At 41.8% G+C, this 27766-nt stretch overlaps 1 protein-coding gene across 3 annotated transcripts in view; it reads right to left on the minus strand.

Annotated features, from left to right (window-relative positions):
* The window catches only part of LOC126391718 (intermembrane lipid transfer protein VPS13B-like), a 347897-nt gene that overhangs the window by 137923 nt on the left and 182208 nt on the right, over nucleotides 1-27766 (minus strand). For 2 of the 3 annotated variants that reach the window (XM_050046621.1, XM_050046622.1), the window contains exons 25-31: nucleotides 26525-26728; nucleotides 19751-19922; nucleotides 17525-17639; nucleotides 13187-13328; nucleotides 11937-12209; nucleotides 11325-11481; nucleotides 10702-10813 (exon numbers count right to left, since the gene is read on the minus strand). In XM_050046621.1, coding sequence (XP_049902578.1) covers nucleotides 10702-10813; nucleotides 11325-11481; nucleotides 11937-12209; nucleotides 13187-13328; nucleotides 17525-17639; nucleotides 19751-19922; nucleotides 26525-26728 — 1175 coding nt within the window. Of the gene's footprint in view, nucleotides 1-10701; nucleotides 10814-11324; nucleotides 11482-11936; nucleotides 12210-13186; nucleotides 13329-14222; nucleotides 14290-17524; nucleotides 17640-19750; nucleotides 19923-26524; nucleotides 26729-27766 lie in introns of all 3 variants that reach the window. The other variant, XM_050046623.1, reaches the window with a different exon arrangement.

Genomic DNA, 27766 nt, shown 5'->3' on the forward strand with positions numbered 1-27766 from the left:
GAATATCTAAAATACCATAACACACACCATATTGATGTAACTATTCTGTGTAGTTTGCCAAAGAACTAAACTGCTGATGACTGTGAAAGCACTGTTTTAACTACACACAAAGCCTTACTACTCCGAGGAAAATAGTTGCCAGAAATTTTCCCTTTGCCTGAGACCTCGCTGTGCATATCGACACATGGCTCAAGTTCAGCTATTTCTATGTAAATCCTGTGAAAAGAAACTAGACAAAGTGGAGACACACAGATTATCAATACAGTATTCCTGAATTCCCCCAACAGTCCACCTGGCCTCCGCTACTGCTGTGCGATTGGCCAGTCAGAGTGTCCCTGTCAGTACAATGACAGCTTCAAACCAACCACACAGGATGCCAGAACATCAACATGTCATGAGCAGGGAGAAAAGGAACTAAAACACAATAATGCACAAGGCTGGGGTTTGACTACACACGTGAACAGAAAAAACATATGCACTTACAATTTCACACACACACAGGGACTTTGACAGGGTAACACCGGTAGAATGTGTGTGGATCGCACGCTGCAGTGGAGCACAGAGCTTCCTAGGTTGGTGGTATGGGTGTATTCTTAGAACCCTTATATCCTGCTTCAGGATGAACCATTCGCACACACACACGCATTCACACACAGGCACAATCAATGAGCCCAGTGGCCAGGCAGTCAACCCCTGGATCAGGCCCTTTTAAGAGTGCAGGACAGCTGAGTGGTGATCCCTCTCGCCTCTGTCAGCATGCTTCCCGACCTGACTGACAGTAGTATGCCAAAACACAAGAGCTGTTTCCGGGAAGCTCTGAATTAAGGTCTGTCACCTTGAGTGCCACCAAACAAGGACTGCAGACATTCATGCTGCACTCAACAGCAACACACAGACAGATGTTAAAGGGTAAAAAAATGAAAGGGCAGTTGTTGGGAATCCATACTGCGGGTGTTTCAGCTCCGCAATGAAAAGGACAAACATGTGAAAGAGGAAACTGCACTGCGCACACTCAAGGTTAATGAGGTCACTTGGTCTGCTCACATTTGAGTACCATTCTTGGATGGTGCCAGAGGAAAGATTGTGTTGTTCCCAGAATTAAAAGGGTCTATCTTCTGATGAGAATGAAAATGTGCATAGCAGTTATTTTTCCACTCTGCAGGTGGTGCTAGAGAAAGGTAACCATGATGCATAGGGCCTACCCTCTTAGGAGCATTACAGTATTAGCTCAAGCATGGGTATATAGCCCAGTTGCCAGAAGGAAATGTTGGAATTGTAAGTTTCTGCAAACCACAGATACCTTACATTTGTATGTTTTATATATATATCAATGTTTTCAAAGTGAAGTGGTTTCGATTAGATGTACATGTAGCATGACACCTATGAGAGACCACTATACACGACTAACAAACAACAAAACCGGGTGTTTTTTAGCAAGGCAATTGGGTATACTTAGAGATTTTATCTTTTATATGAATCAAAATGTCAGCCTATGGGTGATGCTACATACAGTAAAAGGTTTTGGTGTTATTCGAATAGAAAAGCTTCATCCTGTGAAGAACATGATTTTGTGCAGCAAGGTTAATAATTTCACGAGAGGTCATTAAAATCATTCTTCCACTGAGGACAGTGGTTATTGACAGCAAATTTAACCAAAATCCACGAAAGACATTTCCACATATATTGTCAAATGTTGGAAAAACTAGACAGTCTTTGATACCTTATGGTGTCAATACAGGAAAAATCACGGTATTCTCAAAATGGCCAAAATTGGTGCTCTTTGGATGATAGATCTCTGTATCAAAACGTTATTAAGATATTATTATGTTGGGTATTATTATATTAGGTTGGACCAAACTGTTGGACAAATGGACCCAAAGATGAACAGACCAACATGGTCCCCTACGCTTTGTGCCAAAAAAGAGAGGGAAAATAAGCTGTGGTGTACTTGTTTGATTCCCTTGTGGTAAATCCTAATACCCCCTTCTCTCCCTCTTCTCCACTTTCTCCGCACATTACATAGGAATCATATGCATAAAATGGCCATAAAAATGTATAGCAGGGCCCAGGCTGGGGTTTTCTCCCTCCTAATCCCCCTAAACCTCTAACTGCAGGCTGAGGAATACAAGTGTTGTGGTGCAATCTTCTCACAGAGCGGAGGGCCTGAGAATAACATCACAGAGGCCACAGATATTTATGGAATGAACCGCAGGCTGTACACAGAAGTCAGCAGACACCACAACACAGCACACAAGACGCTGTATACAGCTCCCTACTCATATACAGCACAAGACACTGCCGGCTCAACACAAAGTGTAGAGCTGTGGTCAAAAGCTCTCCAGTGATGGATAAGTGGAATTAGAAGGACAGAAAGAAAGATGATAAAGACACAATATGATGTATAGCTATAAATCATTTTAGTCAGTATTCATATGAATTAGACTCATTAATCTGTTCACGAGCCTCTAGTCGGACAGAAAGAGGGACGGCTGGTGGTCAGCCTGGACAGCGTGGAGTACACTCTCAAATAGACTGATAGCCTTATACCGAGTGGTTGACTTGATTGAACACAGCGGTCAGGTACTCTGGTTCACAGATCAAAGATCAAATCCACTAACATTCATCTGGTTTCCTCTGTTCTGGTCTTGTAACATTAGCTCTGCAAACACAAACCACGTCTTCCTCCCTCTGTTTCGACTGTAGAGGCAAATGGCATTTTTTCCCCTTCCAGGAAATCAGGTTGCACGTCATATGATATGTTCGCTGTATCATCTGGGACACAGAGAAATCTATCTATCACGCTGGTTCCCACTGAAAAGAACGACAAATATCACTTAATCAAAAGAGAAAAAAAAAGGTGAAGGGGGAAATACTCCACCTCAAAGCCACAGCAGTATTCAGTGGCTGAGTCTAAACTTCCTGTTCACATTACGACACGTTGTCTGAGTGCTGTTTCAACATGAGCCCCACCAAGCCCACTCACAGTCTCATCTGTCGGCTCCATGCAGCCTATCCTGTCTGATTCAAAACATAAATTTTAGGGCAAACTTTAATAAAAGGGGGCGTATGATTTACTCTGGGTAGCGGCTGTCCCCATTCTTAAAACAATTTGATATTACATTAATCCTGAGTGTCGAGGCAATGTGAAATATGTCTTCTGTGTTTACCAGCACCAGGTGTTTCATTTGCTGGACTGACAAAAAACAATGTTTATTCTGGCTGACCCTCCAGTCTTCGCTTATTTTATCTTCTTTCTCTGTGGAAGAGAGGGAGAGCATGGGTGTTCATCTAAAGTGAGAGAGAAGAAGAGGTGGTTAAAAGAAAGACAGAGAAAGAAATGGAGCTAAATGATTTACCGTTGACAAAGAAAGGTCTAGCTCTAATCATCTCAATTGGTCCCTTTCCTCAGCCTCCCAGGCCCAAACAGAGCACAACCAGGATGAAGCCCTGGCCTCAGGAGCCCTCAGAGCAATTCTTGTTAACGCAATATCTTGCAGTACGAGCCACTTGACCTCTGTTTGCTGGGTGGGTCTGGTATTGGACGCCTCTGTTTGCTGGCTTACATTCAACAAACTCTCATGGCTAAGTGCCATTTCCCCCTTTTCTGCCCTAAAAGCTTCCAATGACTACTGCGTTATATTGTGATAACACATCTGCCTTTACCGTAATCTAACTACGCTCACTTTAAGACAAATGTGTAGTATCAAACGGAATTGTTGTAATTACATATATTTAAGTCAATATACTCACATGAACCAACTAAAAGATCAGAACAGCTAGTTAGCCAAACAAGCACCAATTAAATTAAAGAGATTTACTAAGTTGGTTTGGTTTTGCCCACAGTTCTGAGTTAATGACACACTGGCATATTTTCACAAAAAGACAAAATTTAGAAAAGCAAGAGTGTAGACTAGGAAATTAAGATCCTCTGATTATATTTTTAGAGTCTTAAAGTAGCAACCGAAATAGATAAAGAGAACTTTGATTCAAACGGCTCATGTCTGGTTGGGTAATCCCCACAGACACCACTTTTACTGTTCCAAAATGCTACTCTGTGTACTCAAAAGACTGTGTAGCAATGTACTACACCAGCAGGGAGTAATTGAGAAGTTTTACTACATAACTCCTTTTAGCACTACTATTACAAAACTTAATTTTAGTGTACAAAAGATTTGCTGCTCATCATTTAGGCTGCCCTTTAGTGTCATCTTAAACAGATCACACCAAAGATTTTTTTGTTTTTTACCCTAGTGTAGAGATATTACAACCATTGCCATCATTGCCTCTGAAAGGAGTTTATCATTAAACCTGCTCAGGAGCCAGGGGAGTTTTTAAAGCAACTCCTAAATCAGTGTATATAAGTGTAGGTCCTGAGTGTCACTGTGTGTGGCCCGAGCAGCTCCTCTCCTCCGCTGCGGCAGCGAAGCAAAGCCGGCGCACTTTTTGCTGGTGTAAACAAACGGGGAAATGGGGCACTTGGCAGCCGACTAAAGTGAGTGATGAGGCAAGTGTGCACTGAAGCATCTAATGAATCATTTGCTGGGAACTCTGGATTTTATGAGGAAAAGAAAGATGAGGAGGAAGACAAGAAAGAGGGAGACCAGCTGAGTGCATAAAAAACAGAATGGCACTTCAAATGAAAAGAAAGTAAGAGTCGCAGCTGTCATACAGACGCCTGACAGAATCATTCAGTGTTTTGCCCCAGTGTGAGGACAAGAGATTACAATGCATAAAACTTGCAGGGTCTCCTAATCCTAATACTAGCACAGCAGCAGTATGTGAACCCCAGTGAGCGGTGGTGAATTTACAGAGGTGACTGCTGACGCTGTGACGGGTCTGCACCTTTGAACGGAGCTGATGTGCTGATGGCGTATAAGCCGCTTTATTCCACACCTTGCCTTCACCCCTACTGCCTCGGACTAATAAAATAGAATGACTACCTCTGCTTATACTGAATGAACAAACAGTGAAATTTAACAATGATAATTAGAAGACAGATCTGACCTAAAACACATATTCAGTGCGGCTGACCGTTCATAGTAACCAAGCCCACTTAGTTCTACTGAAGTCTTTCCATTTATCTATCTCAAGAATTTATTGTGGTTAGGTTGCATCTGTGAAAAGTCATAACTATTGATTATATGTTATGAAAGCTGTTTTTTGAAATATGTGTCACTGAGAGTGTGTAATGACAGTTTCCACAAACACCACTTTAACTACAGAGTGACAGTTAACCACAATTGCAACTTACATGGTTAACTTTATATTAACTTGTAGCCTTTATAATACGCCAAGAGCACAGTAGTTGTCTGAAGACTGAACTGAGTACCAAAAATTTTGTAATGTGAAACAGTCAGTGTCTAGTTAAATAGTCAGAGTCTCTTTAAGAACCTGCAATGCAGCGCAATTAGCAGCCAAACAAATTTCTAATTCTGTGAATGAACACTGTAAAAATATGGATCCATTGAGAGGGCAAACAGAAAAAAAACTGCCAACCAGGTAAACCACACACACACACACACACACACACACACACACACACACACACACACACACACACACGGCCATGGCAAGGATGTTACTAGAAGAGAAGGATGCATATAACATAGTGCCAGGGAGTTTTATTGGTAACAGGCAGGGTCCTGGCTTCAGCGGGATGTGTTTATCTGTGGAGGGGAGATCCCCATCACAACCACTTATTAGGACATATATGTGGGCTTAACCAGGCAGCCATTCAACAGCAATAAGGGGCTTGCTTACTGACCACAGTGTGCTGGGACTGGGACCAGTCTAACCAACACTAGAGCAATGGAGAGGAAAAGCGAGACGGGAAGGAAATAACAAATACACATGGAGACAGAGAGAAAAAAAACATAGAAAAAAAAAGAGATGGGGGGTAAAAAGAAAGGCAAAAGCTGAGCAAGAGTGGAAAGTGATGGATGGGGGTATGAAAAAGAGTTATTTAGACAGATACATTTATTGTAGCCAAAAAGAAAAAGTGCGTAAGAGCAACTTGATAGGGGAAACATACCATATTGCAAAAGGAAATAACAAAAATAGTAACAGCCAGCTACATTAAACATCAAAAAAGTCATTAAAAAAAAAGAAGACAAAAAGGATAATAAGAAGTTGAGTGATGAGGGTATACCAACTGTTAAAGACGTAGAGTGGGTTCTTAACACCAGAAACAAGCATGGGATGAGGACAGAAAGTAGAGAGAAAAACAGGGACTGGACAAAATTTGCTAGACTAACACATACTTTGGAAAGTGTAAGAGAAAAAGACACAGTAGGAGGGAGGGAAATAGACAGAGTCCATTGATACAGCCACATCATGTTGACTTGGCTCTGCATCACCACTGACACAGCAGACGTGTCTGCCGTTACCATAGAAACACAGGCATGTGCACTAATCAAAACAAAAAAACAAAAACCATATTTTGCGGCAGCAGGATGCTCCCTGAGTCTCCCTCGGACAGACCATGAGGTAACCGAGTATGTGATGGAATCTAAAGCTGTGTCATCTAGGTGTGGGGATGTCGGGAAATGTGCAGGATATTTTAGGACATAAAAACACACACACACACACAAACACACACACACACACACACACACACACACACACACACACATGTATAAACATGTGCAGACACATGGATGCAAGCAGGCACACAGAGAGGAACAAACATGCAAGTTGGTTAAGTTAGTCTTTCATCATTTAGACTTTCCCTAGATAGTAATTATTCAACTGAGATTTTTTTCCCTTTACAAAAGGGTTGCTCGGATAATACCAGTAGCGACTGTTAGGCGTTAGTCGTCTTCTTAACACTGATAAATTAAAAGGGCTCCCTCATCAATTCAAACTCCCTCTTTATTCTAACACCAAACACTGAGTTGTAATCAAGAGCAGAAATAAAAGGCTGCGTGCAGGGATAGTGTTGTAAAAATCACTAACAAGTGTATAATAGGGACATCTAAAAGAAAATCAAGATATGTGTGTATGGTAGGGTAACTATGAAAAATATATAGATATAAAGGAGCTTTAGTTGCATTTAATATAAATAAATATTTCATGTATTCATATATTTAATTTGTTTAAAGTATATAAAAACCTTCAACTACAAATTAAGGCAACCAAAAATATTTGGTTCATCACTTACTGTTAACGACAATTAGCTAATTATCAGTTATTTCAAAGTCAGTTAAATCTTATCAGTTAATATGTGTGTGTTAATAAAAGGTCAATATTAGATACGAACTTACATTTTGTTTTAACCCTCAAACCTAGACATTTTAACACACGTCTCTATGCCCTTTCAAAGGGACGCTCAATCTATACATGCTGGTTGACAGAGTGGTCCCCATTCTCCCCAACATACAAGAAGCTTTCAATTAAGTGTTCCATAAGTGAAGAAAAAAAAAATCACACTGGAAAAAGGAGAAAAACAGAGAGAATGAGAGAAAAGGGGAGTAAAAGATCTGTGAGATTTTACAGAGGGCCCAAACCACAAGAAAGTCAGGGCTGAATGCATGCTGGACATTCCCCGGGCCGGTGCTCATGTACTCGGAAAAAGCCCGCTTTTTCAAGACAGGAAAATGATTTCAGCTGTGTAAATTGACAGCGGCCTTGTAGCTGAAGATGGAGAGGGAGAAGGAGGGGAAGCCTGTAGCTGTGTGTCATAATTCCTACTTAGTGAAGAAGCCGCTGGGGAGCTACTCTTTCAGGGAAACAAAATTTAACATCACATGATCAAATGAAATGGTGTTAATTGTTACCAAATGAACCTGGTGGTGGATATCGACTTGGCCTTACAGTTTTACAGTCAAACAGGTTTATTTTACCTTCTTTGAGGAAATCTTCCGACTCTAAATGGCAAATACACATTGTGCCCTGAAATTGTTGAGGCTGAAAGGAAAGCTGGGGAGCTTTGAAGTGTGTCAGAGACAGTGTTAGTGTAACGGCATCAAGACATGCTCCGTCAGGATGTTTACACATGCTCGCTATTTTAGCCTTCACTCTCGTCTTCTCTCACAGGGTGGCATTACAGTAAATCCTGGTTTTAGACATTGTGAGGCAATCATTTCATGTACAGTAGACAATAACAGCATGGCTGCTTAGATCAGTCATTCAATTATGACAACGGATGTAATTAGTGGTGGGCTTTAAACAGAAAAGCAGCAAATGGCTACCGGCACTCACAGACATATTTCTTCCTATAGCCTCAGTTGGTTATAGATTGTAAACACACATCGGTTTGCATGATTACAGACTCTCACTTTGACTTTCTCTATACAACTTGGGGGAGCACATGCAGTAGGATTCCGCACAGATAAAGTGCATAACGGTGCCTGGTAATGGTATGTCAACAAGGCCCTGATCTCAGGGTTATCAATCATGTGACTCAGAAAGAAGTGTGATCATCCTAAATTGGAGGGCAGATGTGAACAGGGAAGGTGGTGAGGATAATGCATGGTTAGAAATGGATGAATGAACACAGAGAGTGGTTTGGTATAATTCCTGGGTTTCACTGCAGAGAGGGAAGTGGTGACTCTTGGCTTCTGTGTGTAGAGGTTAAGGGGGTGAGTGAATGTGGGTGTGTTTGTACACATGGCCATGCCTGCTGCTAGTGTTTGTGACAAAGTATTGTATATGTGTATTTTTGTGTGCATAGGTGCAGTGTGTGCTTGTGCTCACTGCACATTTGGGTGTGAATGCATGACTGAGTGTAGGGAAGTTAATTGCCTTTGTGAGTGCATGTGTTCTCGACTGTGTATGTTGAATGACTATGTGCGTGTGGAGGGCAACGTGGTAGCGTGTGTGTGTTAAGGCCAGGGTGGAGCGTCGTGCGAGTCAATCCATGTCTATGAGCAGATGTGGGCACCACAGCCACAGAACCACCAATCCTCTAACTACCACAGGCAGAACATTACTGGCCAATATGGGGTAAAATTGCATGGCTGGTCTAACTGGTTTTTGGGGCGAAAGTCTGAGAAAAACTCCAGATTATTTTCCATGCCCACAAGATCATCATTTATCATCTGACATGATAACAACATGGCCAACATGTCAACAAAATAAATCCAGGCACAGTTTCCATGGAAACAGAGTAGTTACTACCCATTAGCTGTACTAACTTGAACCAAACAAAGAGCAAACATTTTAGCACGGTACACTGTGTGGAACTCGTGGGATGAAAAAAAATACCCCCCAAAAGTCCCTGCAAAACAGTAGCTATGGTTACTGATCAATACCATCTTTGCTCCAATACATCAAACAAGTAAATGAGAGACTGTGAGAGAGATAGGTTGGGTACTCTGGAAGAAATTTAGACAATGTTGGACAGAGTGTGGTATTCCCCTCCATTTTGCCTTGATGGTTACAGATTGTCAGACATGCCCAAGGGCCTAGACCCCCTCTGCCTCCCTGCTCCATGTAATCTCCCTACATATGACACTTCCACCAACTGAAAGCAGCAATGAAGCCTAAAGTGGCCTCTCCTCTACTTTTGTTGTCCACCTTTTTTTTTTCCTCTCCACTCCACGTCTTGTGTCAGCTCACATCTCACTTGCAGCTGCACAAAGCATTTGGCACCACTTTTATCTCCCTCATTACATGTGTTTGCCAGCTCCATATCTGCCCATTCACACAATCTCTCTCCCTCTCCCTCTCCCTTTCCCTCTCTCTCTCTCTCTCCCTCTCTCTCTCTCTCCCTCTCCCTCTCTCTCTCTCTCTCTCTCTCACACACACACACTCACACTCACACACACACACACACACACACACACTGTGGGGCTGCGGTTTTGAGGCAGCTATGACACAATCCAGATTGTTTTAGCTGCCTTTAGCGGGGAAATGTGTTTTGCGCAGAGCTATTTCCCTCAGAAGTCCAGATTTTCCCTGCCTAGTTGCTTTGATCCGCATGGCACGGGGGGCTTGTGTCAACAGTCTTGTGTTTCAGCTGGAGGGCCCGGCGGACCCCCAAGGTGTCACTCATTGCTCTCTGTCATTGCTGGGGCAGCTTAACCACTATGTGGCGCTGTCACTCGCTGCTCCTTAAAAACCTCCCATGAGACAGCAAACATCATGCGGACACAGAAGTGCACCCATGCGCAGCCTGAACACACACACGCAGACACCAAAAACACTTGCCTCACAACAGGTTATATGGAGTGTGACTTGAGGTCAGACAAATTTGATTGGCACCTTTAATGAACTATGGTCAAATAACAAGCTTTGTGGTGATCTGTTACTACCAGTGGTGTCTGTTTTCAGAGAAGAATGTGATAAAGCTGTGTGAGTGTGATGAGATGTAATAACAACAGAGGTGTAAGAGCTGAAAATTAAATTGTGTAAAAGAGAAAGAGGGAGACTGTGAGGTAGACTCAGTGATAAATATCTTGCACATTATCTCAAAATGGAAAAACTGTGGATGAACATAGGGCATTTGTAAACAGTAGAGAAGGGAAAACAGCAACAGTTTAAACAAAGACTGTCCATTTGTAATCAACATGCTGTTAGAGGGATGTTATTAGGCATTGGAGAAGTAGTTTATTTTTCAGCATACATTTAAACATACACTGATTTGCTAAACTGTGTCACTGATATGTTTATATCCTATTTGAATTTTATACTTTAATGTATAAATGGCACAATAAGATCAATTCAGCAGAGACGTTGTAGTGAGAAGAGAGTTTGTCTTACTGGTAGATGTCTTTTCGCAGCACAGTGCGTGTCAGTGGGTTATCAGCCTGAGGAGCCATGCTGAGGGAACCCAGCTTTAAAACCAGGGTGTCTTCTTTTTTCACTTGGGGATCTAGTGGGACACGCACAGACACACAATCACATACACTGAATACAGACAGAGTTACATATTTTATACATGTGTGTACACTGTAAAGAGACAATATATTTATCCTCCGTGCACAGTTTTATGAATGATTAAACAAACGTGAATACACACACACACGCAAAAACTGTGGGACATAAAGACAGTTCAAACACATAAAAACAGTGTCTTACAGAGCCTTACCACTATTAGTCATTACTACCAACAGACAAAACAAGCCATGACATTCTGACAAAGATTCTATATTGTGTAGGAGTGTATATAACTGTGGTTGGTTCTTCAGAACCTCAACTATTTCTCTTAGCAAACGTCTAATGTGGCAGCTCTGCTATGTCTGCTCAGCCATGACAGAGACTTTCATGAAGTCACCGCAGACCTGAAGAATCTTAAACACAGCCTGTGACTTATACTGTCCCCATTGTTGTTTTCCATGCGAAAACATAAATGTGCATTCAAAAGCGTCGAGCAGTTCTCCAACCTGATGCTGTATGTTTGTCCTGTGCCCCAGGGCAGAAGACCCTGATCACACTGGTGTTGATGTACATGAGAGGCAAATTTCGAGAGGTCAGAGTGTGGCTTCTCATCGGTTGACCTGCTGACTTCCCACGCTCTCTGTACCGTCTTGGTACTGTAGCCTAAAAGACATTAAATTAAACATGTAAATAATAAATTAATGAGATCCAAAAAAAAGGTTTTGTTGTTTTAATGGCTAATTCAAATGACAAAGAAGTAAATAAATCCTTATCGTGGAGTAGACGATCAAGTAGCTTGAAATGTGTATGAGTTTAAAGTAAAATTGTACGAATTTTAGTTTAACTTTAAGGCTGTTAACTGGTACAATGTATTGTACCAGTTGTACAATGCATTTCTTTTATTAATTCATTGTGAATTCTCAGTTCCTTTGACTACTGTATATTTCTAGCTTTTGCAAAAAAAACTGCAACATGATCTACAACTGCTTTCAATATGCACATTTTTTCATGCAAGCTTAAAATAAAAAATATATAAATACTTTGTTATTGATTTCCCAAATGGGTCAAGCCTTGACATACTACACAGTTATAGAAACTGACAGACACTTTTTTTCTACCTGGAAAACCCCTGCCACAGTCGCCAATAAGGGACAGGATAGCACCACATCAAAGGGCTGGGCTGTCAGCAGGATTTCTCTCAGGTACTGAGGAGAGCTGTCTGCCAGAGGATCAGCGGTCAACCGCTGGCTGGCGGTGGTAGCACTGCTGCGCGTTGGCCGCTCAGGACGGGTGGTGAGCTTATGACGGACATTTTTGGTGACAGCTTGGGTGTATGTGATCGACAGGAAGCCGTGCTGCTGGTGAGAGCCCTCCAGGACCTTGGCTGCCGTCTGGCCAGTGGTCAGACAGGACAAATCACACTGATGATAGGCATCATTACACAGAGCAACAGCAGACAGAAACTTTAACTGTTCAGTGCTATGTTGGTCTGATTTCTTGGCTGAGGGTTAAGTCTGGCTAAGCATGACATATTTCTAGATTTTACGATTCAAATACATTTTTGTGTAAAATTTCTCCTGTTAAATGACGAATCTAGAATCTTGATCAAGAAACTGAAATCAGAGCTTTCACCTTCAACAATTCATTATTTAGTGGAAAAGACTTAACATCAGCCAAAAAAACAGACCTCTGTGCTCTAATAAACAACTCTAAAAAAGCCAAGCTGAAGCTACAAACTATAAAGGCTTCTAGCTAGAGCAAATGTATTTATATTCTGTGCAGTAATTTAGACTGGATCAGCCAACTTTATGATATACACAAATTATTTTAAAACCAATTAATGACTGCAGCTGAATTCTGAGGCTGAATTATTTCTGATTTATCAGAAAAGCCAGCTTTCCAATCTTGTGTGTTATTTGCAAAGCAAACACAGGGTGAAAATCACTTAAATAGCCATTAACTAAAAGAAAATAATCTCCAACTGTTGCATGATTAAAAGAAACGAAGATCTGTTTAAGACATCAGGGTAAGTCTGCAAAAACATCCAGTAACAGTGGACTTAACAGGTGTTAAAATTATCGATTAACTGAAAATGAGTACATTCCTCAGAGTGAAAGTGTTTTATATAACTAATTATAGGGTTTTTTCCATTTGCTGTATTATGTGATTGATTTTATTAATTTGTGATTTTTACCATGACAACAGTTTAGAACTAGTGGAAAATTTCAAAGCAACTTAATGACTGTTTAAATCCAAATTAAAGCACTGCCACCTGAAACCTCTCTGAGGAGCCAACACAACCCTTTAAAGCCACTGTTAATGGTGGTTAAGCAGAGTCAACTAAAAAGGAGAAGAGCTGGATTCTTACAGGAGGGAAAAAGCCAGAAAAGTGGCTGAAAGATTCTTGCTTGCTGACGGGTCGAACCAACACAGTGCGTCTGTTCAGCTTGTCAGTGCAAGAAAGGACCACTCCTCCACAGCTGCCCGAGCTCCGCACACCCTCCTCCGTACTGGAGGTGAGGAGAGGGAAGGAGGAGAGAGAGAAAGGAGATGCCGAAGGGGACAGATAAGGCAAGAAGTCACAGGGAGGGGGCAAAGAAGGTGATTGCATATATACAGATAGAGAAGGGTAGGAAAAAATAAAACAGGGAAGAAAAGACAGGAAAGCATGAAACCTTAAGATAATTTTGAAAAAATCAAATAAAGTAAACTGATTAAAACCAAAGGAAGTTGCACCAGCTTAAACCAGCTGACATATTGTGGAATGGTCTTATACTATCCAGTAATAGGAACACGGAAAAAAAATGTTTACTACTGTGATGAGCAGTTGTTGAATGGAAAAGTGTAATTTACGGACATTTAAAATCCCTGACCTGTACACAAGATAAATGCTGATAAATTACAAATCTTATCATTACATCAAGTCTACCTTTACTTCTTAACTAACGTAATTTCTGCTCTATACAACACATTTTCATGTTTTAGGTACCAGTATAAGACCATTACCAGAAAAAGTTTTGATCAACAAGAGTATGGAGGCCCATATCCAAACTCATCTCCCACACACACAAACACACAGAAGAACAGTTGTCACCAAATTTCATTGACTTGATTATTTAGCCAATCAGAGCCACTGGAGAGACAGGGGAATGAAATTCTGGAAATGGAATTCATTTATTTATTCTGTTTTCGTGAAAATTTTAAGGTGTATCAAATTATTAGATTTGTGGACACTCTGCATTATAGCCAAAAACAATCTTTTTCCTTATGACTTCCTTTATTTTCCTGTCTGTCCAGCATGAGCAGAGATGTGTGACCTTGATTAGGAGCAGCAGGATGGCAGAGGCACATTATATAAAGGCCTAAGGCTGCTATGTCTGGTTTGGGACAGGCAGAAGCCTCACCACAGCTGTCTCCTTGCACTGCAGAATGAGTCCTTCATAGTGGCCAGAGTGTAAGCCCTGCCCTGGCCTGGAGAGACACACAAGGCCAAGCTTAACTTGGGCATCTGGGATTACTCATGCTGTTGTGGCAGGGACTGATAATATCTCTTTAATGGCAACAGTACTTACAAAACTACATTTAGATAACTGCAACACAGGCTGATAGTAACATTTTTATCCAACTTGTAGCAGCAGAGGCTTCAATGCATGTAAATTATGTATGGAAATTACAATTCCTCGAATTTCATACAGTTCTTGGAAATATTAATACTTATATAATATACTTATATAAACATGAATAATGTGATGCCGAAATTATTTAAGCATTTTTGTAGTGGCCATCGATAAGAAGCAGAGAGCACCTGTAAAGCAGACATCAAAAGAAGTTAACATGAAGACAGACACAACAATCATCACTCTCAATTCGAAGCACAACATAAACACTAAATCTACAGTATTTAAAAAACACAGAAGCATGCACAGCCTTATTGCAGTTACTCTCGGATGCCAAATCATGCACAACACATGTATGGCAAAATGTTTCACACAATGGAAATGGTTCAACACCATCTGCATCATATCTTTTACGCCATCCTCAGCATGCCCCCACCAGAATACTGGGAGCTCATTGAGAGAAGAGTAGATCTACTGGTGAGTGTGTACGTGTGTGCGTGCGTTTCATGCATAGTTATCTTGTGTGTGTGTGTGTGTGTGTGTGTATGTCAGTTCTTCCTGTGTGTGCGCCTGTGTGAATATCTCTTTGTAATCTCCCCTCTCAGCTGTAAGAGTGACTAATACATATGGACCCCCCACAGCTCTTCATTTCTCCCATCATCCCTCTCTTTTCTCGCTCTCCGCTCCCATCCAGTCAGCCTTCGCTCCAAGCCATTTGCGGAACAGCTGGAAGACATCAGCTCCAATTTGTGTGAGCTGCTCCTTGGAGTGAATAAGGGTGAACTGTCACCGGTCGTCTCCTCTCGAGGGGCGTCTCTGCGTTTCAGAACAGTTCAAGGAGCACCGTTGCTATGGGAGATCTAGCTAAAATAAGAGAAGAAGAAGCTCCCTAATTTCTAAACTTCCCTCTGACCAGGAGATGCCCCCCTACAGCGTTTCATACCCAATCACCCCATCAACTCCTTGCTTCTATGTTTCCCTTTAATTTACTTCTGCTCCAGGATTAGTGAGCCTGACACCTACAGGGTTCAACGCCCACCTATTTCAGATTCCTTGGAGACTCTCTCTGTCATATTCCTTCCCTCTTTCACACTTTTTTTGCCTCCTCTTATTTTGATACAATCAGGGATTCAATTATATATTCACCTCGCATATTTGCGTGCCCTATCTAACTTTCCATTCATTTTCCAGCGGTGAGATAGCTAAGGCCAGATGAGACATTTTCTCTGTCAAGCTTGATTTAATCTGACCTACTGCACACAAATAACCTGGGCTGGGTGATGAAATAGCTAACAATTATCTGTTCAGAATGATTAATATGGACTCCAACCCCTGTGGGCTCTCTTGTATATGTGGATGATACAGATTAGAGTGGGCCAGGAGCCCAGAGGTCCTCCACTGTGTCCTAAACAGCCATGACTATAACCTGGCTTGGAAGATGGAGTGCTTCTGCATGCCAGAACTTTGGTCGGTTAAAAGTGTGTTGAGACCATGTTGTTAAAAGCACATTAAACTGAAATAACCTAGAAATGAGAAAATTGACCCATTATCTACTTAGGAAGGCATAGAGGTCTACTAAAGAGATTAAGGTTGGCTCCGTCTCAGAAGCAATTGGACACACACCTGTGGAGAGCAGAGCAGTATGATATAATGACCCACGACACCTTTACGCTCTAAAACTGTCTAACCACTGACACTGTCCTGGCTTAGGTTGATACTCCATACTGTATGCAACACATGTGGCCTGACAGAATATAAATCAACTAACTGCAGCCAAACAGGGAGGTCTGCAAGTTGCTTGCTAGACGGTCAGATTCAAAGGCAAGACAATCACCTCGCTCCCATTCTGACCTGTACTCACATGCTGAGGACACGGCTGAGGTGATTTTCAAATCTGGCAAATCAGAATCCATATCTATTATCATATCAGTGGTGAGAGCACTGATTGCTAATGATGGGGTTCAATATGGGCACAGGGCCCAGAAAGGCCTATCTCCCTTTCACTGCCTGGCTCAATCAGAGAAGAAGGCACTTTGAGGAACATATCTATTCAGGCACGTAGGCACACAGACCTGAAAACACACACAAACACACTGTGCTTTGCTGGATGCAACATGCTGGAGTGTTATAGATCGCTGTTTCATTATCTCCTCAGACAGAGACAGAGGGAATTGCCTCCTGCTAAGTGGTCTCTTCCCAACATAACAAGACCTCAGGCACGTACACAGTGCACACTCAGAGCTTCTGACTGCATCACAGAGGTATGTGATCAAGACAAGGAGGAAAAAATACAGGAAAAAATAAGGATTTAGATATTGAAGCGAAGCCACCCTTTAATTGATGGGAAGAATGTGTAGGGCATGGAAAAAAATATATAGAAATCTTCAGTTACAGCTTCAGTTTCACCATGCTGCAGTATGTGCTTTCATAATTTCAGAGCCCCGAGCTAAATTACCCCATTTTGACTGGAACTTGACATGGGGAGAGATTACCATAAGGATGCAGTGGAACATCGCCCAGTGGTTTTCCTCCCCAACAACGTGTTAATGTTTCTGTGAATCGATTCAGACACCGCAGGCTCAGAGAAAATGACTGACATACAGTACGGAGTGAACTCTCCCCTGCTCTGTGAGTCAGAGATGGGCCGGCCCAGAGCCCGCTCAATGCGTCAGTCTAGTCTCTCAGTCCATCTGTCTGTCCATTCGCCTGTTAGTCTGTGTTAACCACTGTAACAGCTGTCTGGAAAGACGATGACGCTGAGGTGATAATCCGAAAAATCACCCATATGAGCAGAAGTGGGAACAACAGACAAAGTGTTAGTGGTATTGGTGGTGAATTGTGTGTGCAAGCAAGTGTGTGTTTAGACTCTGACTGTGAGAGCACAAATGTGTGGGTGCAGCAGTGTGATCTGGGGGATAGAGAGAACGCCGTTAGGGAGGGTTGGAGGGTCCCACTTTTATCGCTGCCTCCGCCAGCTTCACATCAATTAGACAAGGCACAAAGCTATTCCTGCTTGTTGACTCAAAGACTTCCCGAAAAAACCTGGATGCATACTGTATATGTGTTCAAATGTAAGAGATGGGCTCTACCTGCATCTGTGGTGGTCAATGTTGAAGCTGCCAACTTTACATTTGATCTTTGTGTAAACATCCTGGACATCTACTGAGGCACTCAGGTCTTCTAGTTCACTGATGACACAGATCTCTGGCAGAAACACACAAAAAAAGAAAATAGTTATTTTATATTCACATAAAGTCAATCACATTCATTAGGCTATGTTACTGTGTATCGATCATTAGTTTGCAACACTGTGAATGTCAGGAGTTTCTCCCTCTGTTTTTGTTTTAGCATGCTGTATGGTCATCATTGTACCTGGCAGAAAGGCAAAAGAGCTGAACCCAGACTTCAGTATAGGAAGTTTCATCTGTGTGTGTGAATTTCATTTCTGTGGGCAAAGACCTACACTGTAGCTAACCCTGTCCAGGTCTCGCCTTTGGTGCTGATCCAACTGCTGTGGTCAGTTCCTGCACGGCGGACACACAGTGTATTTGTAAAGCTGGACCAGTGTTAGGCTGATTAAGGCTAGAGCCTATGTGAACACACACACCCACAGACACACACATCACTGCCTGGCTGCCTAAGGAAATCATACTGAAAATCGTGAGCAAGAAGGCAAAGCGTGATTAAGATATTGCTCAGCCTGTCATAATGAGGAGTTTCTGTGTGTGTGTGTTTACACAATACTGAATGTTCACGTAGACTTTTCTGTGTGTGTCTTCATGAAAATGTATGTGCGTGCCTCAGTGCACCTTGTGTGCAAACAAACCCACCCACTTCAGGCAAAGTGAGTAAGCTTCATAGAAGGACTGATTAACTTTGTATTGAACCGAGCCTGTGAGCTTAACTGTTGGTTCTCTCTCATTGTTTCCACAGAAAAAGTCCCACAATCACAGCTTGGGAAAATGGACTTCATGCATTTGAAACTATGGTTGTTGTTGTACTGATGCCTTGTGGTGATTCTGAGAAACACAGAGGTTCCTAATGACTTATTAAAAATGAAACACAAGGCATGTCAGCTTTATTGTGGATACTGTGTGGAAAGAACTCTCCCAAGTTGTTAGATACTCAGAAACTCATCGTCACCAAACATGGTGTTGATATTGATGTATGAGTTTTCTAAACCCACCCTGTAAGAGCACTGGAAACCCTTAGTCCCTTGGTCTTAAATGGTTCATCTTAAAAGGAGGAAAGTGTACCACTGATTTGTGCTTTTAGCAGAGCCTCTTGAGACTCATGCTGAAATTTCTACCTCTAATCTTCCAACACATAATAGCATAACATTATACCCGAGAACCAATACGCCTGGAATGGCTGTTTTTCCATTTCTCTGGAGAGACAAGAATCTTATTTCCTTTGCAGTTGAAAAACATATTACATCATTGCAGATTGTCTGCAGTCATATCTGTGGCTTACTTATCTCTGAGAATGTTAACTGTGATATTAGCAATCTAATATATTGCATACACACAATTCTTGTTTTCAATAACATGCTTAATGTGTTTCACACAGAAAATCCAGTGGTAAGTTCATCTCGCAACTCAGATGGCAAAAATTAAGCCCAAATCCAAAGTAATGCCTATTTAGGATGTCTCTAAGTCAAACCATCTCTGTGAGGTCCTCCAAAACATTCCGTTTCCACTATTAAAGACCTTAAGCTGGGCGATCTGCTTGGCAGATGCTAAATATTACAGACACCAATTAAAGGTAAATCTAGCCTTTCATCGCCCCAGTAAATCTAAAGGGGACAAGAGGCGGTTCGCTTGGGATTCATCATCCATTTATTTATTTGTCTTCTCCCTCCATTCCTCCTTCTCTCCAGCTGCTTTTCCCTTCCGAGTGCTCAACATTTGAATGAGAAAAGAGGTGGGGGCTGATCACTTTAAGTGTTGATACAGCAGGATTGTAAGAACTCTGAATAGCTTCCTGCACTCTTTCACACTGCACACTGACACACTTGCAATAAAAAATAGTCCCGTTTTACATATGAGAGTTTTCTCTATTGTCTTTAAACACAGATTAATCAGATCTCAATTTAGTAACAGATAATGATGTATTGTATATTCTGTCATTGCTCATGCTGTCTACCCAGTTGACATTCAATTATTCTACACTTCTGTTGCAGCTACCATGAACTTTATACGGAGACATACCACACATCAACAACAACAACAAAAAAAAACACTATTGTGTATCAGCAATAGAGATTTAGAAATGTACTGAAATTCACTGTATTTTTCAAAAAGAGGTCAGGGTACCTGTCTTTTTGGCTGTTGGGTCAGGAGCAAATAGTTTTACTGTGACCTTGGGTAACATCCACTGCATCCAAAGGCTGACTTTCCCGCTGGTGCCACCAATGCTGCTAGTTTTCTGTTCCAGAGTCACTGTGTCAGCAAACGGACCATCGTCTCCAGCAGGCACAGAGTCCCCCTAGGGAGTCAAAACAGGATCTGTTCAATCAGGGCTTTTAAGAAGGTATAAGCCATGATTTCAGTCAATACTTGGAACTACCACATGAGCTTGAAGACTGTGACAGAATTCAAACATTGATAAAACATTTGAAAGTAATCTGTTCATCCAATTTTCTAACTGAAGAACAGAAAAGAGAAAGAGAAAAGAGAAATGTACTTTTGTTGTCAATGTCAAAGCCATTAACGAGTTAAATTTGAGTTATTAAGTTTGGATAGTCAGTCAAGAGTTGCAATAGTCAAACAGACCAAAAAAACAGGAAGAACATGAAAGAACATATGCAACGAATCAAGCAGCACGTTGCAGGGCTGAAAAATGAAGCCAACGCAGAAGTGCCAAAAACTGCAGTTCCTCCAATAGCCATTTGAAGTTGAATCCAAGAGCAAGTTAATCCCCATAGACCTCCATGTTAAAATGCCCAACTTTACAGCCGAAATAAACGTTAACAGCCTGGTATGGCCACTTTAAGTGACCCCAGATTTATAGAGTATAAACGTAACTTTTTCTATTTGTGTTTTCAGTTGATGAAAAGTAATTGTCACATTTTGTTCACCTTAAAAAAGTCCTATAGAGAATGTAAATGCATTGTGCTAATCAAGCTGGCAGCAAGTGTTAGGGTTAGCAGAAACCAAGATGGTGACAGTTAAAATGCCAAACTCGAGGCTTCAAAACAGACCAATGGGTGAAATCATGGTGGCTAAGTCCATTCTTTTCTTACAGTCTATGGTACATATATAAAATTCAAATTAAAGCACGGATGTTTGTGTTGTAACTGTTAGTTTGTCTATTTGCTTGTATGTGTGTCCAACCATGTGTTCAGGGAATGCGTATGTTTGCAAGTGTTGTCGCTGTGCATGTAGCCATAACAAAGCAACCACCAGGCTTCGACCCTTTTGGTGTGTAGATGACATCAGTGTCTGGTGAGCAGAACTCCACTCTGAACTGAGCGATGTGAGGGGAAAAGGACCATTGTGCGGAGCTGTCACTGGTGTTAACCCCAAACTAAGCCACCAGCACCCACGTGGCCTGCTTTCACTCAAGTGCGCCAGGACACACACGTCTTGCAGCCTGGGAGAGAATGGGAAGTGAAGACCGGAGGCGGGGGTGGAGGTTGGGGGGGTGAGGTGGAGAGGCAAGCAGGATGCGGCGGAGGAGGCCGCCTTCTGTGAGCTCTCATCTCATTACTGGAGGTTTGGCAAGGCACTATGGATGACAGCACTGGGGACATTTTTTTTTTTTGTCTCTCGCGCTCTTCCTGGTAAATCTGTTTTCCAAACATGTATCTGCGTGGCTGACTCGGAAAGTGAAAAGCCTGCAAACAAACAATATGGCAATTTGCAGCTCTGGCATTGCAGGGTTTCACTTTTTCCACAGCTTCTCCCATCGCGGCGTGGTAATGACAGATTGTGTCATGGTTATCGAGCCTGGCTGTGGTTGGTGAGGAGGTTATCAACCATCTCAATTAGATACCCCACAGCTGCTGGGCTGATTACAGTGTCTTAAAGAGAGTCCAGATGAGGAAACTATGTCCCTGTTCCGCAGTTGGGGGGAGGGATGAGGGCCCCATGCTAATTTGCAAATTTTATTTAATTGCGCAGTTTGAGAATTGCTGACAGCAGAGCTCAATAACAACGGATGACAAGAATATAAATACATTAAGGATTATACTAATTCAAAGATAGATGCAACATTACAGTGAATGGAGACCACTAGAAACTGATGAGAAGCATGTGTTCCACAGGAAGCATTAGCTCTCAGAAGTAAGAAAAGTGAAAAGTATCTGTTTGGGCTTTTTTTGGATAAGATTTTAAATCTATCAGATGAAAAATAAACAAAGCAATACACTAGAAACACAAGCATGGACTTGGCTAGGCTGGAGGACATTGAAAGCTCTGCAGGCAGTCCTATACTGGATCAAATATATAGACTACGTACAGTACAGTATATAAAGCTTCATTATCCTCAAAATTATGAACTTAAATACTGAAACATATGACCAAAACTACCACAAAAACAGCACTGAATTCTCCCAGAACTAGCATTAAGTCCAATCAAGTGTCTAGCAGTGTCATTATGTGTTTCCATGGAACCAAACAGTCAAGGTGTGAGTGTGTGTTTGTGTGTGGGTGTGTGTGTGTGCCTATGTGTGTGTAATAGCAGTGACTGGCAGTGAGTAATATGAGCCCAGTAGTAATGGTGTTCAGTCATTCTCAATGAGAGATATTCTAGTGTCAACTGCCATTTGGGGACTAATTATTGCTGAGCTGGAGTCAAAACACGGGACTGTGTGTGTGTGTGTGTGTGTGTGTGTGTGTGTGTGTGTGTGTGTGTGTGTGTGTGTGTGTGTGTGGTTAGGATTGTTTAGTTTACAGTTCTGGCCAGTCGGTAGGATTAGACTCTGTAATGTCATGTGTGGAAACAGGAGCCAGCCGCTGGCGCTGTGGGAAGCTCAGACCACTGTGTACTGTAGCGTGGTTACACTGGAGCATCGGACAGCCGACTGTTTCTGCTTCCCAGCCAGAACCGCTGCTGTCACTTAAAAACTCTCAGTCTCTTATAAGCTGATTTTACCAGGGTCAGTAAGAAAGAGAAATTATTAACAGATTGACATCTCTGCATTTTCTGGAATCACACAAACAGCTTTAAAACAATTTTTTGGACTTTCAATTGGGGGATCTTGCCAATTGTGAATAGCTTCAAATGAGAGAAAACCAATAAATCCCCAACTGTTGTCGTGTCAAAATACAGAGGACCTGCATTTTGTAGAAAAACAAAACTAAGACCTTCAAGACATTTTGACGCATACCTGGAATTTGAGACAACCTGAAAAACCCAAATTAGGGGGAAAAAATTGAAAAATATGCTACTTTCAATTGAACATCTTAAAACACAACATCCTATGATTGTAATTTTTAGATGAATGATCACACTGAATTCAAGGACAGTGACATAATAGTGTTTTTACGCTTTAAAGACGTTTTAAAGAAAAACACGAGTGCATGGTTATAACTGTAAAACAAAAGTTGGGATCACTAATAATTTCCAAAAGGCCAAAGTTCATGTTTTTATGAGTGACAGAAAATTCCCTTCGCTCCTCTTACCAAGGTGAGGCCTTGAGGAACAGATGTGGTGGTGGTGGTGTGTTGGTAGAAGTGGGCTCTGCCACGTTCCTGAACTGCCAGACTGGGGCCCCAAACACACACACAGACCCATGCAACACACATTCTAAGAGGGAGCTATTTTCCCACACCTCCACAAGCCAAGTTGTAAAGTATACAGTTTAATTCCTGGGCCTCTGCGCTATAAACGGGCTGAGGATCCGGGTTTATTTTCTTTGCAGAGTTTGTCTTTGCTCATCAGAGAGACCCAAACATTGGAAGACAACAGCAGGCTGGAAAGTGTCAAAGAAAGATGGAGGGAAAGGCAGATTATGAGATAAGAGTGGAAAAAGAGAATGGTTCAGGGACAGGTGGAAGGATGAAGAAAAGTTGGGGAGGTACAAAGGATGTGTTTAGTAATAGATAAAATGAAAAGATTAAATAAGGTAGGGGGAGAGAGGTGGGATAAAGCTGCAGATAGACATGAAGTAAAAGAGGGGAATAAGGGGTAAACAAGAGAGATAGAATAAGACACGGATGAAAGGATGGAGGGAAGAAAGACTGAACAGGAAGATAAATAATTACAGAAATAAAAATAAAAAAATACAAAATAATTATAATCAAAACTTGACATGTGACAGGACCTGACAATTCCATCACATTCTGACATAAATTCTTTTCGTCCCCCTCCACTTAAAAATGTGTTAGAGAGGTGTTTCACATTCCCTTACTGAAGGGAGCGACAACTGTGCACATGTTAAACATGATACTATTATTGGTATATGCAAGTATTAAAACATGTCTAAAGGGGGACTTTAATCATTTGTATTTTTAATTTAATTTGAGAAATATTTGTTCTTTTGGGTTGCAGCTGCTGGTAGTCAGGATTTTGTCAGGTTAGAGAGTAACTTTTTCCAGGTTATCGTCAGGTTCAAAATTTGGTGCATACGATCAGGTCCATTAGAGTCATGAAGGAAGCTTTTCCAGTTCAGACCAATTCATAAATATAAGTAAAATGTTTATGAAAATGTCACGAAATATTGTAACAACTCAGTAGCAGTGGTCAGATGAATGGTTGGGAAGGGGCTGTAGGGCCGGGGCTTTTGGGATGTGTGGTGTGGATGTAGTTGGAGTACTAGAGGACCGAGCAGGAGGGTGGGGAGCAGGGTTGAGACTGCTGCCACTACTGCTGAGACTTATCAAAACAGCTCCTACATTCTTGCTCAATCACCCAGCCTCCCAGAGGACTAAACACTTCTACCAGTGTTTGTACTTAGGTAAACAGTGACAAGTGGGCTGTCAGGGGCCTCTGTGGCCTTGTTATAGACGCACTATACCATAGGGCCTCCACTGCCATACTCCACCGCTGCCACTTCTGTGGGTCCACAAATGACGCAAGAATACACACATGTTGATCACACGGAAACAAACGCAGACACAGATGCACATCGACATATGAAACACTTTTTTTTCACGTGTATGTTCTTAAACAGACACACTTTATTGCCTCTCAGGGCGGTATGATGGTTGTGCGGTGATCCCGAAGGGCCCCACATTGCTGACAGGGCTTTGGTGGTCAAAGAGCATTAAATCCTGGGCTAGTTGCCAGTGCTTAACAACACAAACACTCATCAACACCATAATTTTTATGCATCCTATGAACATAGGATGCATAAAAATTATGACATCATATTACACAAGGCTCTAGTGGCTAAGGCCCCAAGGCCATGGACCCTTAGCTAGTCACTGTTGCTGCTACTGTACTAGAAGAAGAAAAAAACTCCTGCCACATAATCGAAGCCAAGGACAAGCATCACCTAGGGACGAAAGGAAAAATAACACTCAACATTTGTTGTTTCCCCCCTAAAAAACCCCGACTGTAAGTTTTCCATTGGCTTCGCACATGCCTGCACGCACTGCTACACTTCATACTTCATTCTCTGGGTTTGATATTTTATCTGAGCGAAAAATGTAAATACAGGTTATTGTTTTCCCTAAATTAAGAGGCAGGTTTATACTCAATCAAGCCCTAGCTTACACGAATCAAACAGAGCTCACAGCCTATCTGGAGTATCTGTTCTGGGTAAGAAAAAAAATATGTAAGAAACATAAGCACTGATGAGATTTTTCCAGCCATGAAAATCCTTCCCAAACAAAACAGATTTTTTCAGACAAATATCATGTGTTAGCACTGACTCAACTACTCATAACAATAAAAAATACAATATTTTCACCTAAAATCAGACATCAGCGGCAGAATTATGTACACAACAAAGGCTTAAATAGCATGTGTTATTGCATGAGTCATAGCAACTTTGATTTCAAAGAAAAACTTATAGTTGGGTGTTGGCAGGGTGTAGTCATTAGGCCTCTTATTAATCAAGTAGCACCACATTAAAGGAGGGATGCTAGAAAAGCAGCATATAAGTAGTAAGTATGCACATGAATGAATGGACGAAATACTGAACCATTTAACTTCAAATGTAGTAAATTAAGTCCTGTTACATGATGTACCATAGCAAGTTTTTTTTTCTGATTATAAGTGACTTATGACATCAGGCACGGATGCTTCCAGTCGCCTCTCTTTTAGCTCTGCTAAATTTGTGCTAAATCTTAGACTCTTATGCCTATTTTGCAAGTGTTGATGGTGATTTTTGTGGTTGGCTTTGAATGGTGATGGCATGCCGCCCAGACTCACTCATTGGGATGTGGAAATCAACACACCAGTCTTTAAACTCTCCTTCCACCAACTTCTAGCTAGCTAGCTGGCCAGAATGAGGTTTTCAAATGTAAACATCGAGAAAAAGGGGACCAGCCAAAGTAGCATCCTGGTAGCCATTGTGCAGGCGTCGGGAAATAAACTGAACAACCTCCGTACTGCATCTGTTTCCACCAGAATATCAAGAACTGTAATAGCCTTTGATCTACTGACACTTTGCTAAATGCTGGACAGCGCCATTCAATCAGGAGGCTCTTTTTCTATATGTCAGTCTGACAGAGCAGAGGACTCTGGTGAAAGAAGCAGAGGAGACGTGTGCTTTACAGTGAATAAGGACTGGTGTTATGGTGGGAATGTGAGGTGCTTTCCTGTTCCTGCTGTGGATCACAGCTATATACCACGCAGAACTGGTCGCAGAGCAGAGTCACTGCCTGAGTGCAGAAGGAATGACTATACAGCTGTCAAGGTCAGGATGTGTGGACAGTTAAATCATTTCACAACCAGAAACCATGGATTACCAGAACTATCTGGAAACATGGACAATAATAAAGCAGCAGCCAACAATGTACAAAGATGCAAAGGACTATTACAGTGCACGAGGAAAAGGAGCTGATGGGATCACATTTTACTGGAATTGTACCTTGTGTAATCCCAGGTGACAAATAAATGATTGATGTCACAAAATACAACAAGATGTGCTGATCCATGAGATTAGACTGATGTGTAGCTGGGTGAGAAAAACAAACCTCAGTGGGGGAGCCAAAATCTGCAGATGGGCTGCAGGTGCTGGTGTCTGGTAGGGCAGTGCCAGCACTACTGCGCACTGGGGATGATGGGGCAGCACCAGCAGGGGGTTCTGGAATGCTAGAGGTCTGACGCAGGATGCCGTGCCTCTGGAGACGAGCCCACGTAGAGCTCCAGTTGAGGAGGAGCTCGTACAATAGCTGAACCTGGTGAGTGACAGGAGCGGAGAAGAAAAGGAAAACAGAGAACTTTAAGTTGGAACGCTAGATATAGTATTTCACACTGATTGGGATAAAATATGATGTAATGCAGTCTAATGTAAGGAAAAACTATGATGCAGGATTCTCATGTCAGTCAATTTATTTCTGTCTTATATGAAAACATGTTTATACAGAAAGCTCCTACCCATGACACACACAGATGCTGATTTGTGTGCAAAAACTGACCACGGCAACAGCTGAATACACTCTCTATACATGAAGTCTACTGTGCCAAGTGAGTGCCTTATAAGATAGACCTAACACACCACAAGTAGTCTTAATATTTGAAACCAGATTCAAATGTATTTTTGCCAAGGTCTGACTCAAACAGCTGCACTGGGGAGTTCTCATGTAGTTTTTACTTCTGCGGCCATTACCATGATTTGGCTTGGCAGCTTTGTAGTTATGTGACACTAAACCTAGTTAAAGTTGAGAGTGAAGGAAAGAGAGAAGGAGGAAATATTAGCCAGAAATGGACCACTATCCAGTCCCATTTCTTTCACTCTCCAACTTAACACTATTTTAGACTTTATACTTGTCATTCAATGAGGCCTCATTTCACAAAAGTGATGTAAAACCTATGTCTTCATGCTTCTACTCGATGGGTGATTATTTGCAAGGCACAGCATGCTCATACACGTGCCTCACTGTACAAATTTGTTATCCATAACAACAAAACTCCCAAAGAAACACCCACAGAGGAAAGTTGAGTTGTGTCATCAATTTCCCCTGAAAAACTCACCACGGTTAGGAAAAACTGAAGGCCCGGCGTCAAGTGTTCTCAACTATTTATCATGTGTTCACATGAAAAGAGGCCTTAGCTTTAAACAACAACAAAGCCAAAAACAAGAGTGGAAAACATGAGGAGAAGGCAGGGGAATGTGATGTGATGCTTTCAGTTATTCATGCATTCACTCAGTGTTCTTTAGAGGAGAGAGAGGGAGAGCAAGGGAGAAAAGCGACGCTCTTTCACAGTGAGCTAAT

The sequence above is a fragment of the Epinephelus moara genome, chromosome 6 (assembly GCF_006386435.1).
Source record: "Epinephelus moara isolate mb chromosome 6, YSFRI_EMoa_1.0, whole genome shotgun sequence".
Classification (NCBI taxonomy): domain Eukaryota; kingdom Metazoa; phylum Chordata; class Actinopteri; order Perciformes; family Serranidae; genus Epinephelus; species Epinephelus moara.